At 37.3% G+C, this 18,434-nt stretch overlaps 1 protein-coding gene across 1 annotated transcript in view; it reads right to left on the minus strand.

The window, feature by feature from the left end:
* The window catches only part of LOC108522388 (coagulation factor VIII-like), a gene marked incomplete at its 5' end in the record, with an annotated part of 86,112 nt that overhangs the window by 42,567 nt on the left and 25,111 nt on the right, over positions 1 to 18,434 (minus strand). Inside the window, 2 exon segments of the mRNA XM_017862523.1 lie at positions 16,226 to 16,420; positions 16,423 to 16,434. Coding sequence (XP_017718012.1) covers positions 16,226 to 16,420; positions 16,423 to 16,434 — 207 coding nt within the window.

Genomic DNA, 18,434 nt, shown 5'->3' on the forward strand with positions numbered 1-18,434 from the left:
AAAAAAAAAAAAAAAAAAAAAAAAAAAAAGAAAATGATCATAGATGGAAGCAAGAAATGCAGAAAAGAATGAAAGAAATGAAAGGTGTAAATAAATAAATAAATACACACACACACACACACACACAAATGATACTGATTACATAAAACAATAATAATGTCTTATGGGGTTTAAAATAGATGTAGAATTCAAATAAATGACAAGAGCACAAAAGGTCGGAGTAAGAAATGGAGTTATGTTATTTGAAAGTCTTTGCATTGTCTGGGAAGTGGTAACAAATTAAATTAGACTTTAGTAAGTCAAGAATGCATGCCGTAACCTTTAAGATATCCCATATGAAACAGTAGAAGAATGTAAACTAACAAATGGAGTGAAAATGAAATAATAAAATAATAATAAATAATAATAAAGACTCAATTCCAAAGGACAGAAAGCAGAGAAAAACGATAATAAAACAGGTGGGACAACTAGAAAGCAAATAAGATGCAAGATTTAAATCCAAATATATCAGTAAATACACTGAGCGTAAAGGATCAATTACATCAACTAAAAGATCAATATTATCAGACTGGATAATAAAATAAAAACCAATTATTTGTTGTTTACAAGAGATGCATGTAACTATAAGAATGGGGAAAGACTGCAAATAAAAGTAAGGAAAAAAGAAATACTGTACACAAACTAAAATAAAGCATATGTAATAATATCAGACAAAGTAGATTTTAAGATGATGAACATTAGTAGATTTAAAAAGGAGGATTTTATAATGACAAAAGGGGCATACCCCAAAGGATATAACAATTATACATTTGTACATACTAGTAATACAGTCTCAAAATATATTTTAAAATTGACAGAATTAGATAGACAAAATCACAATATTGTAGGAGATATTAACATATCACTTTAACTGATAGAAGAAACAAAACTTAATTGGATTTTTTATGTAGAAAATCACTGTCTTTGGTTCTCCTTTCTTACTGAACCAAAGACAGTGATTTTCTAGAGGTCAAGTGAAGAAAGTTTCAAGAAGAAAGTGACCAACTCCATCAACTGATGCTGAGAGGTCTGGTAGGTCAAGGTTTGGGAATTGTTGAAATTGGCAAGTTAGAGGTCAATTTTGACTTCTTCCTTGAAAAGAACTTGTTCAGTGGAATGGTGCAAATGAAAGCCTCAACTGTACCCTCAAGTACACTAGGACATAAAATTATGATTTTTATTTTATTTTATTTTATTTTGAGATGGAGTCTTGCTCTTATCGCCCAGGCTGGAGGGCAATGGCATGATATCAGCTCACTGCAACCTCTGCCTCCTGGGTTCAAGTGATTCTCCTGCCTCAGCCTCCACAATAGCTGGGATTACAGGCACACACCACCACGCCCAGCTAATTTTGTATTTTTAGTAGAGACTGGGTTTCTCCATGTTGGTCAAGCTGGTCTCGAACTCCTGACCTCAGGTGATTCGCCCGCCTTGGCCTCCCAAAGTGCTGGGATTACAGGTGTGAGCCACCATGCCTGGCCAAAATTATGATTCTTATGGGCAAGTTTTCCCACACCTTCAAGAAATCCATGGTTCCTGGATTATTTAAACTGTTTTGGAACATAGAAAAAATGGTATGCTTGTGATTTCTGTACAAGGCTAGTATAATTCTAATATTAAAAATATTAAAATGGCACAAAAAGGCAAAGGAGTTAATTTATTTATTTATTTATTTTTGAGATGGAGTCTTGCTCTGTCACCTAGGCTAGAGTGTAGTGGCCGGATCTCAGCTCACTGCAAGCTCCTCCTCTCAGGTTCACACCATTCTCCTGCCTCAGCCTCCCAAGCAGCTGGGACTATAGGCGCCCGCCACCTCGCCCGGCTAGTTTTTTGTATTTTTTTAGTAGAGACGGGGTTTCACCGTGTTAGCCAGGATGGTCTCGATCTCCTGACCTCGTGATCCACCCATCTCGGCCTCCCAAAGTAATCTCATTTATTAATATAGATATATATTATTCTAAATAAAATATAAAAATAGTGCTTAACAGTATATTAAAAGAGTAATATACCCTCAGCTCATATTCTAAGGTAATTCTCAGAAGACAAGGTTTGATTTGCTTTTTTAGAAAGGAGAAATATTGTTAAATATATATACCTCTCTTCCACCCATTCTCTCAATATTGTATCACAAGTTTTGGTTAAATCAATTTCTGGTATTCATATCATTATAACTATGTAAACATTTGTTCACGGATGAGCCATGTAGTGTACTATGCTTAACTATTTTTCTTGTAAAATTTTGTTTATACTGGGGTTAATAATTGGCTCATTTTTTGTTTTACTAGTTTTTCTGTATACTTATTACTACTTCACCCTTAAACTGACAGAACCATGAAACTCCTTTCAACACAATTATCTTATCATCTGCCAAATCAGCTCAATTTCTCCTGTATTTTCATCGCCTTTAGACTTTGTTTTGCTTCTCCCATATAGACTGGTTGTTCAATAAGCCTGCTACACAGGTGTTAGTCTGGGATCTTCATTGACCCTCCTCCTGGGAATTCGCTTTGCCTGTCTATTGTGTTGCATACCCTGAATCCTGGATCCCAAGATTTTCCTTTTCATTGATTCGCTTTATCATCTTGGTAGAGTACATCCTCTAGTATTTTCCCAAGAATATAAAATTGCATAGGAGATAAATTTTCAAAGTTTGCTGACAAGTTTTGTAGAGAAGTGGCATTTTGTAGAGAAGTGGCAGGCAATGATCATCCCAGAACAAAAAGGGGGAAGAGAAAAAAGCAGAACTCTAAATAGTTTTTTCTAATCCATTTTCTCATTGTTGCATACAATGCCCTGCTCTTCATTTTGCAGCCACCCACCTCCCCTACATACATATCATTTCAATACAACCATAAAAAGGGGCAGCTGTTGTGGAAAACATTCTGGCAGTTAGTTCCTGAAAAAGTTAAACATAGAATTGCCATATGACTCAGAAATTCTACTCCTGAGTACATACCTCAAATAATTGAAAACAAGTGTTTAAACAAATACTTGTACATGAATTTTCATAATAGCACTACTCACAATAGCTGAAAGGTGAAAATGACCCAACTATTCATCAATAGATGAAGGGATAAGCAAAATGTTGTCTATCTATACAATGGACTACTATTCATCCATAAAAAGAATGATGTACTGATACATGCTACAGTGTGAATGAATCTTGAAGACAATATGCTAAGTGAAATAAATCAGATACAGAGGGCAAATATTGTATGATTCCATTTATATGAAATGTCCAGAATAGAGAAATCTACAGACAGAAAGTAGATCAGCAGTTGCCAGGGGCTGGGAAAGGAGGAAATAGGGAGTGACTTCATAATGGGTATGGGGTTTCAATAAAATAAACAAATAAAAGGGACCAGACTTTATCATATTAAACACAGGAAATCTTCCTTAGGCATTTTGTTTAGTTTGAGCTTTGTAATCGATGATACTATTAAAATTTCCCATCAAAGAATATAAAACAGAGTTTTAATTTGTCTTTAGAAGTAAGTGATCACCAAAGTAGTTTAAATGTTTCTCAAATTATTGATATCTAATATTTTTCTCTGCCTACACAAACACACACACATTTTCTCTCTTTGTTTTAAACAATTACAACCATATTATACATATCATTCTATAATAGGTTTATTATATTGTATATATGTTTTTCCACCTAGTTGTGAATATTTTCAATGTCATTAGATATTCTTCCATTTAATCATTTTTAATGGCTTCACAGGATTCTTATAATATGGACAAGCCACACTTAACTAATCCCCTATTGTTGGACATTTACATTTCCTCCAAATGTTTACTGGTCCCTTTATAGGTAGTTCTGCCATATATACCCTTGTATACAATCTTTTTGCATTTATTTATTTGTTTATTTATTTAGAGACAAAGTCTCACTCTTGTCGCCCAGGCTGGAGTGCAGTGGCACGATCTCGGCTCACTGCAACCTCCGCCTCCTGGGCTCAAGCAATTCTCCTGCCTCAGCCTTCTGAGTAGCTGGGATTACAGGTGCCTGCCACCTCGCCAAGCTAATTTTTTTTGTATTTTTAGTAGAGATGGGGTTTTCCCATGTTGGCCAGGCTGGTCTCAAACTCCTGACCTCAGGTGACCCGCTCGCCTTGGCCTCCCAAAGTGCTGGGATTATAGGCGTGAGCCACTGTGTCCGGCCCATTCATTTATTTTTACATATTTTTAAAGTATCTACTATATGCCAGGCACCATAGATATTGGGGATATGGTGATTAACAAGATAGACTAGGTCTCTGCTCTCAGAGAGCTTACAACTTAGTTGGGAGAGAGATAAAGACATAAACACATAAACATAAATAAGCAAGATACTTTCAGAGATGTTACTGGGGTTCTTCCAGGTTCCTCACTCATTTCCCACAAAATATATCACTTGAAGTAATATAAGTTTCCAGGTATGAAAGTAAATGTGTGATTATGTATGATGACATTAGTTTTTATTCTCTAGAAACTTCCCCATGAGCACTTATCTCCAGAAATGCTGTAAGAGTAAGACAGTAACTACAATCTGCAGGTAGTTTTATGTTCTTCCCTCTGTAGATGGTGGGGGTTGGAGGGGCCAGGAAGCATGCAGTGGCCTAGTGCTTGTTAGTAAGCTGTGTGAACATAGAAGTCTGTGTTGGACTTAGGGTTGATAGTCTCAAAAGCCTTGCAGTGGTTATTGAGGGAGAGAGAGGAAGAGATGCTGAAAGTCACATTTGTTCTGGAGGCCTCACAGTGGTTTGGGGATATATGTGCAGAAGATTACTATGCATTTCCCAAGGTCTTCTAGGTGGTATTTATCCAGCAATACCAATGTTCACAAGGCACACACAAATATTCACAAGCCTTGTGAAAATGAGGTTTACATGTTCATTGCATATTTAAATATATGTTTACAACTATAGTTTAGCAAACACATTTGAAAATTAGGCTTTTCAGTGGGCTTGAGGTATACTCTAGTGTGACACCAGCTGTGGTGGCCATGGGAGTGCTTGTGCCACTCCTTCCTGAACTCCAGGTGATGCAGTGCAGGGAAACACAGCTTCCACTTGGGAGAAGGAGAGGGAAGAATACAGAGGACTTTGTCTCGCAACTTGGGTACCAGCTCAACCACAGTAAAATAAAGCACCAGGCAGATTATTGAAACCCCCAATCCTAGGCCTTTGCTCCTGGATGGCATTTCTAGACCCACCCTGGGCCAGAAGGGGATTCACTGCCCTGGAGGGATAGACCAAGTCCAGGCAAGGTTTACCACCTGATAGCTAAAGTGGCCTTGGGCCTTGAATAAACAGCAGCAGTAACTGGGCAGTAGCAGTCATGGGCCTTGGGGAGCCTAGGTATTGCACTGGCCTGAGAGACTATGCGATTCAGGTGCAACCCACCACAATGCCAGCTTTGGTGACCATGGGAATGCTTGCATCACCCCTCCCCCAACTTCCGGCAGGCCAGCATGGAGAGAGACTCCTGCCTGGAGGAAAGTGAGGGAAGAGAGTAAGAGACCTTTCCTGGGAATCCAAGGAATTCTCCCTTATCTTCCCCAAGTCCACCAAGTCTGTATATCTAGGAGTCTGCAAAAGTTGCAGCATTCCTGGGCTTAGAGTACCCCCAAGTTCTGAAATGACCACAGTCATCTAAGTAACAACACTCAATCCCCTTTGAATTTTTGGAAAGCCCTCTCAAGGATGGGTACAAATAAGCCCAGCCTGTGAGGTTTGGAATAAATACATAACTCTTCAATGACCAGACACGAATGAACATCCACAAGTATCAAAAACAACAAAGAAAATATGACCTCACCAAATGGACTAAATAAGGCACCAATGACCAATCCTGGAGTGATGGAGATATGTGACCTGTCAGACAGGGAATTCAAAGTAGCTGTCTTGGCTGGGCATGGTGGCTCATGCCTGTAATCCCAAAACTTTGGGAGGCCAAGACAGATGGATCACTTGAGCCCAGGAGTTTGAAACCAGCCTGAACAATAGGGCAAAACCCTGTCTCTACTATTATCTATCTATCTACCTATCTATCTATCTATCTATCTATCTAACCATATGCTGGGTGTGGTGGCACACACCTGTAGTCCCAACTACCTGGGAGGCTGAGGTGAGAGAATCACCAAATCACCTGAGCCAGGGAAGTCGTGGCTGCAGTTTACAGAGTAAGACATATATATATATATATATATATGTATATATATAGTAAGACATATGTATAGTAAGACATATATATACATGTGTGTATATATATATAGCTGTCTTGAGGAAGTTCAATGAACTTCAAGATAACACAAAGGAGGAATTCAGAAATCTACCACAGAAACTTAACAAAGACATTGAAATGATTTTAAAAATCAAGAAGAAATTCTAGAGCTGAAATATTTACTAGACAAACTGAAAAATGAATGAGTCTCTCAACAGCAGAATTGATCAAGCAGAAGAAAGAATTAGTGAGTTTGAAGACAGGCTATATGAAAATACATAGAGGAGAAAAAAGAAAAAAAGTTAAAAAAGAAGAAAGGATGCCTACGAGATCTAGAAAATAGCCCACGAGGGCAAATCTAAGAGCTATTGGCCTTAAAGAGGATGTAGAGAAAGAGATCATGGTAGAAAGTTTATTAAAATAAATAATAATAGAGCTCTTCCAAGATGGCCAACTAGACATAGTCAGGAAGAGGATCTCTCAACAAGAAACCAGATTATCGAGAAGACACTCCAAGCAGATCTATGGGAAGGAAGGCATTGAGAGTGGACTGAGGGAGGATACAGACCCTGGGCTGAAGGGGAAGGAATCCTGGAACCCTGCATGGGGGCTGCCAAGCACCAGGACTCATTCCTGGCCCCAAGTAGCTCCTGGTGAATGGATGAGTTAAATAGGCAAGGAGTAGCTCATTCTCACCACGGACCCCCAGAATCCTAGCTGAAGAAGACTCCTTGACCCCCATGGGCATTTCAACTGACAGGGAGAGCTGCTTGGAGAGGTGGACCGGACAGAATTCCAGCTTTTGCGGAGCCTAGAGGGTTTGGCTTGGGAAGGGTTGCAGTGGAGCACGGCCAGGGATGCCCATCCCCCAAGGCTCACCATGTTCTTCTAGGTGGCTTTGGCCTTTGTTGACTATCAGACCTGGACAGAGCAGGGCAGTCTTGCCTGTGGGATGGGGCCAGTCTGATCTGAGCACCCTCTGTCTGCCAGCCTCTGCTGGGGTCCCTGCGTGGCTGCACCCACTTGCAGTGCAGCCTTGGATGCTCAACCAGGGCACTTCCTGGTGGCCACCACCATAGCTCCTTTACTGGCAGACCCTGCCTAATCATTGGAGAGCTTCAGTAGGTGGGCCTCTACCAACTCACACCCACTCACCTGCAGCCTCCCCTCACCACTTTGTTGGCATAAATTCCCCCACAGCCTCCCCCCACTGCTTTGCTGATGTGCAGGGCATGTGGACCTTATCATCCTGTTGCCACCAGTGCACGTGCATGTGAATGTTGCTACCACTCCTTTTCCCTCACCAGCAGGTGCACACACACACCCTGCTGTGATTGGCACAAATGCACCCTGCCACACTACCGTCAGAATACACACAAGCATATAGCCCACTGCCACTGCCCCAATGAAGCAATTTGGCTGGCACCGCCCCCCCCCCCACAACCATTGGAGTGTTCTCGCCAGTGGACTGGGAACACCTCAACTCCTCCAGTGCAGCAGGTGCTTAACCTCAAAGGGCCAGAGAACAAAGCTGTGGGCCTGGTACCAGCACCCCTGGGATAGAGCACATAGCCCAGGTGTGCTGAACTGAGCCTTGGCCCCCTTAAATTTTCCAGAAAAAAAGCCAGTCAGCTGAACCCAATTTATATCACAGTCAAACCCTCACTGGCCTCAAAGAATATGAAAGCAAAAAACTCCACCCAAAAACGGAAACTTCAAAGATTAAAGGAACATTAGCCCGCACAGATGAGAAAAAAACCTGTTCAGTAATTCTGGCAACTAAAAAAGCCAGAATGTCTTCTTATATCCAAATAACTGCACTAGCTCCCCAGCAATGGCTCTTAACCAGGCTGAAATGGCTGAAATGACAGGCACAGAATTCAGAACCTGGATAGGAACAAAGATCATCAAGATTCAGGAGAAAGTGGAAACCTAATGCAAGGAATCTAAGGAATCCAATAAAACGATACAAGAGATGAAAGATGAAATAGCAATTTAAAAAAGAACCAAACCGATCTGATAGAGTTGAAAAACTCACTACAAGAATTCCAGTAATACAATCAGAAGTATTAACAGCAGAATAGATGAAGCTGACGAAAGAATCTCAGAATTCGAAGACGGGTTTATTGAATCAACTCAGTCAGACAAAAATTTTAAAAAGAATGAACAAAACCTCTGAGAAATATGGGATAACTGAAGCAATCCCAAGAAAAAGAACAAAGCCAGAGCATCATGCTACCCAACTTCAAACTACACTACAAGACTACAGTAACCAAAACAGTATGGTACTGGTACAAAAACAGATGCATAGACCAATGGAACAGATTAGAGAACCCAGAAATAAAGCTGCACACCTACAATCATCTTATCTTTGACAAAGTCAACAAAAACAAGCAATGGGGAAAGGACTTTCTATGCAGTAAGTGATGCTAGGATAAATGGCTAGTTGTATGCAGAAGATTGAAACTGGACCTCTTCCTTATACTATATACAAAAATCAACTCCAGATGGATTACAGACTTAAATGTAAAACCTAAAACTATAAAAATCCTAGAAGAAAGCCTAGAAAATACCATTCTGGACAAAGTCCCTGACAAAGATTTCATGGCAAAGACCCCAGAAGCAATTGCAACAAAATGAAAAATTGAAAAGTGGGGACTAATTAAACTAAAGAACTTCTGCACAGTAAAAGAAATGATCAATATCAACAGAATAAACAACAAACCAACAGAATGGGAGAAAATATTTGCAAACTAAGTATCTGATAAAGGTCAAATATCCAGAATCTATGAAAAACTTAAATTAACAAGCAAACAAAAATTTTAAAAAAGGGCATAGGACATGAACAGACACTTCTCAAAGAAGATATGCATGTGGCCAACAAATATATGTAAAATTGCTCAACATCACTAATCATTTGAGAAATGCAAATGAAAACCACAATGAGATACCATCTACCAGTCAGAATGCCTGTTATTACAAAGTCAAAAAATAACAGATGCTGGTCAGGTTTTGGAGAAAAGGGAACACTTACACACCGCTGGTGGGAATGTAGATTAATTCAGCCACTGTAGAAAGCAGTCTGGAGATTTCTCAAAGAACTTATAAGAGAATTACCATTTGACTGAGCAATCTCATTACTCATTACATACCCAGAGGAATATAAATCATTCTACTCTAAAGATACATGCATGTATATGTTCATTACAGCACTATTCACACTGGCAAAGACATGGTTTCAACCTAAATTCCCATCAATGGTGAACTTGATAAAGATATTGTGGTACATATACACCATGGAATATTACACAGCCACAAAAAACAAGATCATGTCCTTTATAGCAACATGGATGGAGTTGGAGGCCATTATCCTAAGCGAATTAATGCAGGAACAGAAAACCAAATACTGTATGATCTCACTTATAAGTGGGTGCTAAACATTGAGTACACATGGACACAAAGAAGAGAATAATAAGATGCTGGGGCCTACTTGAGGGTTGAGGGGTAAGGATGAAAAAACTACCTATTCAGTACTATGCTTGTTACCTGGGTGACAAAATAATCGGGACACCAAACCCCCATGAAATGCAATTTACCCATGTAACAAACCTGCACATGTACCCCCTGAAGCTAAAATAAAGTTGGAAAGAAAAAAAAGAAAGAATGACAGAACTTTCCAAACCTAGAGAAAGATATGAATATCCAGGCACAAGAAGTTCAAAGAACACCAAGAAGATTCAACCCAAATAAGACTACCTCAAGGCATATAGTAATGAAATCTTAGAGGTCAAAAAAGTATCTAAAGGCAGTAAGGGAAAAGAAGCAAATACCATGTAAAGGAACTCCAATATGTCTAGCAACAGTCATAATAACAGAAACCTTATAGGCCAGGGGTAAATGGGATAACCTATTCAAAATGCTGAAGGTAAAAGACTTCCAAATTAGAATATTATATCCAGAAAAGTAATTCTTCAAACATTAAGGAGAAATAAAGACTTTTCCAGACAAATAAAAGCTAAGGAATTTAATCAACACTGGACCTATCTTATACGAAATGGTAAAGAGAGTTCTTCAATCTGAAAGAAAAGGATGGTAAAGAGCAAGAAGAAATGATCTGAAGGCACAAAACTCACTGGCAATAGTAAGTACACAGACAAATACAGAATACGCTAGCACTGTAATTGCAGTGTGTAAACTACTCATATCTTTAGTATGATGACTAAAAGAAAAGCCTAACAAAAATAAGAGTAACTATAATACAAAATTTTGTTAAGAGACAATGTAAAAGACATAAACTGAGACAACAAAAGTCAAAAGAGGCAGGGGATGGACTCAAAAGATAGTTTTAGTTTAATCTTTGTTTTTTTTTCTTTGAATTGTGATCAGAGTTAAGTTGTCAGCAGTTTAAAATAGTTGGTTATAAAATGTTACAAGCCTCATGATAACTACAAAGCAGAAACCTATAATAGATACACACACAAAAAATAAGAGATTAAAACATACTACTAGAGAAAATCACTTTTATACAAAGACAGTCAGGAAAGGAAGAAGAGAGGACTAATAAAACAACCATGAATCAAATAACCAAGTGGCACTAGTAACTGCTTACCTAACAATAGTAACATTGAGTGCAAATGAACTAAATTATTGAATGAAAAGACAAAGAGTGGCTGAATGGATGAAAACAAGATTAAACCGTATGCTGCCTGCAAGAAACTCACTTTACCTTATAAAGAAATGCAGACTGAAAATGAAGGCATGGAAAAAGATATTCCATGCAAATAGAAACAAAAAAGCAGGAGTAGCTATATCAGATAAAATAGACTTCAATCCAAAAACAGTGAAAAGAGACAAAGAAAGTCATTATATAATGATAAAGGGGTCAATTCAGCAAGATGAGATAATAATTCTAAATGTATATGTACCCAACACTGGAGCACTGAGATACATAAAGCAAATATTATTAGAACTAAAAAGAGAGATAGACCCCATTACAATAATTGGGTATTTCAATACCCACTTTCAGCACTAGACAGATTACTAGATAGAAAATCAACAAAGAAACATCACACTTAATATGCACTATAGACCAAATGGACCTAATAGACACTTACAGAATATTTCATCCAATAGCCGCAGAATACACATTTTTTTTTCTCCTCAGCATATGAAACATTCTCAAAGACAGATTACATATTAGGCCACAAAACAATTAAAAATATTCCCCCAAAATGAAATCATATCCAGTATCTTTACTGATCTTAATGGAATAAAACTAGAAATCAATAACAAGAGGAACTTTGGAAACTATACGAATACATGGAAATTAACAACATGATTCTGAATGACCATTGGGTCAATGAAGAAATTAGGAAGAAAATTGGCCAGGAGCGGTAGCTCACGCCTGTAATTCCAGCACTTTGGGAGGCCGAGGCAGGTGGATCACGAGGTCAGGAGATCGAGGCCATCCTGGCTAACATGGTGAAAACCCATCTCCACTAAAATACAAAAAATTAGCTGGGTGTGGTGGCAGGCACCTGTAGTCCTAGCTACTCGGGAGGCTGAGGCAGGAGAATGGCGTGAACCCGGGAGGTGGAGCTTGAAGTGAGCCGAGATTGCACCACTGCACTTGAGCCTGGGCGAGAGTGAGACTCCGTCTCAAAAAAAAAAAAAAAAAAAAAAAAAAAAAAAAAAAAAAAAAAAAAAAAAAAAAAAAAAAAAAAAAAAGTTTTAAAAAAAAAAAAAAAAAAAAAAAAAAAAAAAAAAACAGAAATTAGGAAGAAAATTAAAAGTTTTAAAAAAATGAAAATGGAAATACAACATATCAAAACCTATGAGACACAGCAAAAGCAGGACTAAAGGAAAATTTTTAACAATAAATGCCTACATCAAAAAAGTAAAAGGACTTCAAATAAACAGCACAATGATATATTTTAAAGAACTAGAAAAGCAAGAGCAAACCAAACCCACAATTAGTAGAAGGAAAGAAATAATAAAAATGAGAGCAGAAATAAATGAAATTGAAACTAAAATAACAGTAAAAGATCAGTGAAATGAAAAGTTGGTTTTAGAAAAGATAAACAAAATTGAAAACCTCTAGTTAGACTAAGAAAAGAAAAGATAAGACAGAAATAATTAAAATCATAGACAAAAAAGTAGACATTACAAATGATATCACAGAAATTCAAAGGATCATTAGAAGCTACTATGAGGAAATATATGCCAATAAATTGGAAAACATAGACAAAATGGGTAAATTACTATACATATACAACTTACCAAGATTGAACATAAGAAATACAAAACTTGGGCCAGGCACAATGGCTCATGCCTGTAATCCCAGTACTTTGGGAGGCCAAGGCAGGTGGACCACCTGAGGCCAGGAGTTTGAGACCAGCCTGGCCATCATGGCAAAACCCCATCTCTACTAAAAATACAAAAATTAGCCAGTTGTGGTGGTGCACACCTGTAATCCCAGCTACGTGGGAAGCTCAGGCACAAGAATAACTTGAACCTGGGAGGCAGAGGTTGCAGTGAGCTTAGATTGAATGCACTCCAGCCTGGGTGAAGAACAAGACTCTGAAAAAAAAGAAAAGAGAAAGAAAGAAAAGAAAAGAAAGGAAAAGAAAAGAAAAGAGAGAGAGAAAGAAAGAAAGAACTTGAATAGATTAATAACAAGTGATGAGATAGAAATAGTAAAAAAAAAAGTCTCCCAACAAAGAAAAGCTCAGGACCTGATGGCTTCATTGCTGAATTCTACTGAACATTTTTTTAAAAAAGAACTAATACCAACTCTCCACAAACTATCCCAAAAATCAAGGAGGAGTAAATACTTCCAAACTGATTCTACAGGCCAGTATTACCCTGAAACCAAACCAGACAAAGACACACACATACACAAAAAGAAACTACAGGCCAATATCTCTGATGAACATTGATGCAAAAATCCTCAACGAAATACTAGCAAACCATATTCAACAACACAGTAAAAGATCATTCATCATGATCAAGGGGGATTCATCCTAGGGATGCAAGGATGGTTCAACATACAGAAATGAATCAATGTGATACATCATATCAATAGAATGAAGGACAAAAAACATATGATCATTTCAATTGATGCCAAAAAGACTAAATTCAACATCCCTTCAGGATAAAACTCTCAACAAACCAGGTACAGAAAGCATACCTCAAAACAATAAAGGCCATATATGACAACCTATGGCTAATATCATACCAAATGTGGAAAACTGAAAGCCTTTTCTGTAAGATCTGAAACAAGACAAGGATGCCCACTTTCACCAATTCTATTAAACGTAGTCCTGGAAGTCCAAGCCAGAGCAAGTAAGCAAGATAAAGAAATAAAGGGTATCCAAATTGGAAAGGAAGAAGTCAAATTCTCCTTGTTTATAGATGACATAATCTTATATTTCACACAAAAAAACTAAAGACTCCATCAAAAAACTATTAGAACTGATAAGCAAATTCAGTAAAGTTGCAGGATACAAAACCAACATGCAAAAGCAGTAGCATTTCTATATATCAAGAGCTAACAACCTGAAAAAGAAATTTTTAAAAAATCATTTACAATAGCTACAATAAAACTAGATATCTCTATAATGAAAACTAAAATACTGATAAAGGGAATTGAAGAACACACAAAAAAATGAAAAGGTATCTATCCCATGTTAATGGGCTGGAAAAACTCATATTGTTAAAATAGCAATGCTACCACACTTAATGTAATACCTATCCAAATACCAATGAAGTTTTTCACAGAAATAGAAAAAAGAATCTTAAAATTTGTATGGAACCACAAAAGACTCCAAACAGCCAAAGCAAACCTGAGCAAAATGAACAAAGCTGGAGGCATGACACTACTTGACTTCAAACTATACTACAAAGCTGTAGTAACTAAAACAGCATGGTACTGGCATAAAACCAGAAACATATGCCAGTGGAACACAACAGAGAACCTAGAAATAAATCCACACATTTATAGCCAAACTCATTTTTGACGAAGTACCGAAAACATGCACTGGTGAAAGAATAGTCTCTTCAATAAATGGTGTGGGAAAACTGGATATACACATGCAGAAGAATGAAACTAGACCCCTATTTCTCACTATATACAAAAATAAAATAAAAATGGCTTACAGACTTAAATATAAAACCTGAAACTATGAGACTACTGGAAGAAAACATTGGGGGCATGCGCCAGGACATTGGTGTGGGAAAGATTTTGCAGGTAAGACCTCAAAAGCACAGAGAACTAAAGCAAAAGTAGACAAATGGGATTATATCAAGCCATAAGCTTCTGCACAGCAAAGGAAACAATTAACAAAGTGAAGAGACAATCTTAGGATGGGATGAAATATTTGCAAACTATACAACTGAGAGGACATTAATAACCACAATATATAAGAAACTCTAGTCAATAGCAGAAAAACAAAGAACCCTATTAAAAATGGACAACAATCTGAATAGACATTTCTCAAAAGAAGACATACAGGCTGGGTGCAGTGGCTCATGCCTGTAATCCCAGCACTTTGGGAGACCGAGGCCAGTGGATCATGAGGTCAGGAAATCGAGACCATCCTGGCTAACACGGTGAAACCCTGTCTCTACTAAAAATACAAAAAATTAGCTGGGTGTAGTGGTGGGCACCTGTAGTCCCAGCTACTCGGGAGGCTGAGGCAGGAGAATGGCGTGAACCCAGGAGGTGGAGCTTGCAGTGAGCCGAGATCGCACCACTGCACTCCAGCCTGGGCGACAGAGTGAGACTCCATCTCAAAAAAAAAAAAACAAAAAACAACAAGAAGAAGACATACACATGGCCAACAGGTATATGAAAAAGTGCTCAACATCAATAATTACCAGAGAAATGCAAACCAAAGGCACAATGAGATATTTCACTTCAGTTAAATGGCTTTTATCAAAAAGACAAAAAAAATTAATGCTGCTGAGGATGTGGCAAAAGGGGAATGTTTGTACACTGTTGGTGGGAGTGTAAATAAGTACAAATACTGTGGAAAAGAGTAAGGAGTTTCCTCAAAAAACTAAAAACTAAAAATAGAACTACTATGTGATCCAGCAATCCCATTGCTGGATATATATCCAAAGACAGGAAATCAATGTATCAAAGAGATAGCTGCACATCAACACTTATTACAGCACCATTCACAATAGCTAGGATATAAAATCAACCTAAGTATACATCAACAGATGAATGGATAAAGACAGTGTGGTATATGTACACAATAGAATATTACTCAGCCATTAAAAATAATGAAATCCTGTCATTTGTGGCAACATGTATGGGCTTGGATGTCATTATATTAAGTGAAATAAGCCAGGCATAGAAAGACAAATATCACATGTTTTCACTTACATATGAGAGCTTAAAAAGTGGATCTCACACAGATAAAGAGTAGAATGGTGCTTAGCAGAGTTTGGGAAGGGTACGTGGGATGGGGTGGAATGAAGAGTGGTTGATTAATAGGTATAAAATTCACTTAAATAGAAGGAATAAGTTGCAGTGTTCGATATTACAGTAGGGTGACTATAGTTAACAATAATTTATTGTGTAATTCAAAATAACTAGAAGAGTGGAAGTGGAATGTTCCTAACAGAAATAATAAGTTTTTGAGGTGATGAATATCCCAGTTACCCTAATTTGATTATTACACATTGTATGCTTGTATGAAAATATCACATGTACCCCCTAAATAGGCACAACTATTATGTATCCATAAAAATTGTAAAAATTAGCCCTTGGCATGTGAAGGCACTTTTTAGAGCAAAGACTCTTAAGTTAAATACTTGAGTGGGTGCTGTCATTAAAATGCCTGGCAATTACCAGAATCACTTGAACCATTTCATATCTGCCCAAATGTGAGTTATTGGGCAAAAGAGCATATGAATGACTAGTGAAGCATTCACAGCTGTTGGTACAAGAATAATATACATAACTAACCTGGGTTTTCCATCGACATGAAGACAGTTTCTCCTGAGAATGGGAATAGGGTAAGTGTGTCTTCATAGACCATTTTGTGTTTGAAGGTATATCCAGAGAAGAAGACAGAAAGGAAGTCAGTCTGTGCTCCAATGCTTAGAATGTACCAGTATGCCACCTCATGCAAACAAACTGACAACTGCAGACTATCAAAACATAGCCATTGATGCCTGCAAAACAATGGGGAAAAGAGATCTAGTCATATCACAGATTTAGTATTTTGGATTGTGATTGTCATGATACAATTAGGAATTATTGTATGTTATGCCCATTATCTTATTCCCAGGAAGAGATATTATGTCTTCAAAAAAAGTAGATTGTTAATGATCAGTTGGGCCACAATACCAATGTGAGGAGACAGTCATAAACCATCATGATAAAGATTAATTTGGATGTTTTATGGGGGGCATTTTGATGAGTAGCAGGATGTTTGCATGGTCTTAAAGTATATCCCTTCAAACCATTTATTAATTGCAAGGGTGAAAATGGTAACTACACAGAGGAGAAACCAGGAAAAAACCTTTGGGTGCTTAAAGTTACCTTAAAGTTATCAAGGTCCAGATTCAAGTAAATTAAAGAAGCAGGACAAGTAGTTACTTGTACTAGATCCCTGTACCTCAAGGAAGAAATGCTATAAATGACAGCATTGGTTGATACAACTGGAATACCAGCTGTAAATTACAGAAATGTGTTTTATCATTTTGAAGTGTCTGTAATTTCATAACATCATTCTGTTTATGTAAAAGAATATCTTTATTCACAGGAAATGTGCACTAAAGTATTGAGAGGTAAAGGGGTATGATGTCTGTAACCCATTTTCAAATGGAAAATAAGTAACAGAAGTGTGTATATAAAGAAAAGAAAATCAAAAACAAAATTGCAAAATGTTAAACATTTGTGAATCTGGGTAAAGGGTATATGCAAGTTCCCTGTATTATTCTTGTAACTTTTCTGTACATTTTAAGTTATTCCAAACTAAAGAGCTAAGCAAAAGTAACATTGGCCTTAGACTATAAAGGGAATTGTTTCTGAAAGCCTCCTCCACACATCCATCCATCCATCCATTCAATAAACACTTGTCTACTCTGTTACTAGGTACTGTGTAAGATGGTTGCCCACAAACCACTAAGCAATACTCAGACATTGGCTTAGTATAACTAATTAATAATTGAAGTTTTTTTTCCTATACAGCATTAAGAGATATTATAAAGCTATTATAATTAAAGATGCAGTCTTAATGCAGAATAGATAAATATATCAAACAGAATATAGATTCCAGAAACTGACAAGATATAAGTGGAAACTTAATATATAATAAGTTGAAACTTAATATATAATAAAGGCAGCATCTCCAACCAGTACAGGAAAAAAATGAGCTATTTGGTAAATGATAATAGAATATATGACTATCCACTTGGAAAAAATAGATTCCTCTTCGTTTCACATAACTAACAAAAATAAACTCCTTTTAAATTAATCTGAATTTGGCCTAAGGGTACCTTTGCACTTGAGTCCTTGCACAGCAAAGTTGCAGCCTGGTTTGGTTGATGAACTAACTGAAAGCCTAATTTAGGAATATGCTTTTATAACAAACAGCTCAGTCTCAACCGATTATAGCAGCTGAACTTCCATCAATTGCAGGCGACCAACACCTTCAAATAAGGCAAAAATGCCCAACTGTAATCAATTAAGATGTCTCTAGACCTCACTTTCAATTTCTATCCATACTACGTTGTTGGTTGCTGTTCTGTATTTGGTTCTGAGGGCTATCTGATTCTAGAACCATGTATAAAAGCCAATTATAATCTTTAAAGTACATTTGTTGTATTTTTGCCTTTTGACACTCCACATGGATTAAATAATTACATGTCTTTTGTGAAATATGTACATACTACTTTTGGCTGCTGTACTAGTCCGCTAGGGCTGCCATAACAATACACCACAGACTGGGAGGCTTAAATAACAGGAATGTGTTTTCTCACAGTTTTGAACACTAAAATTCCAAGATCAAGGTGTTGGCAGGTTTGGTTTTTACTGAGGCCTCTCCTTGGCTTGGTCTTTCCTCTGTGCATATGCATCCCTGGTGTCTCTGTGTGTACACATTTCCTCTTCTTCTTCTTCTTCCTTTTTTTTTTTTTTTTTTTTTTTTTTTTTTTTTTTTTTTTTTTTT

The sequence above is a fragment of the Rhinopithecus bieti genome, unplaced genomic scaffold (genome assembly GCF_001698545.2).
Source record: "Rhinopithecus bieti isolate Rb0 unplaced genomic scaffold, ASM169854v2 scaffold_65363, whole genome shotgun sequence".
NCBI lineage: Eukaryota > Metazoa > Chordata > Mammalia > Primates > Cercopithecidae > Rhinopithecus > Rhinopithecus bieti.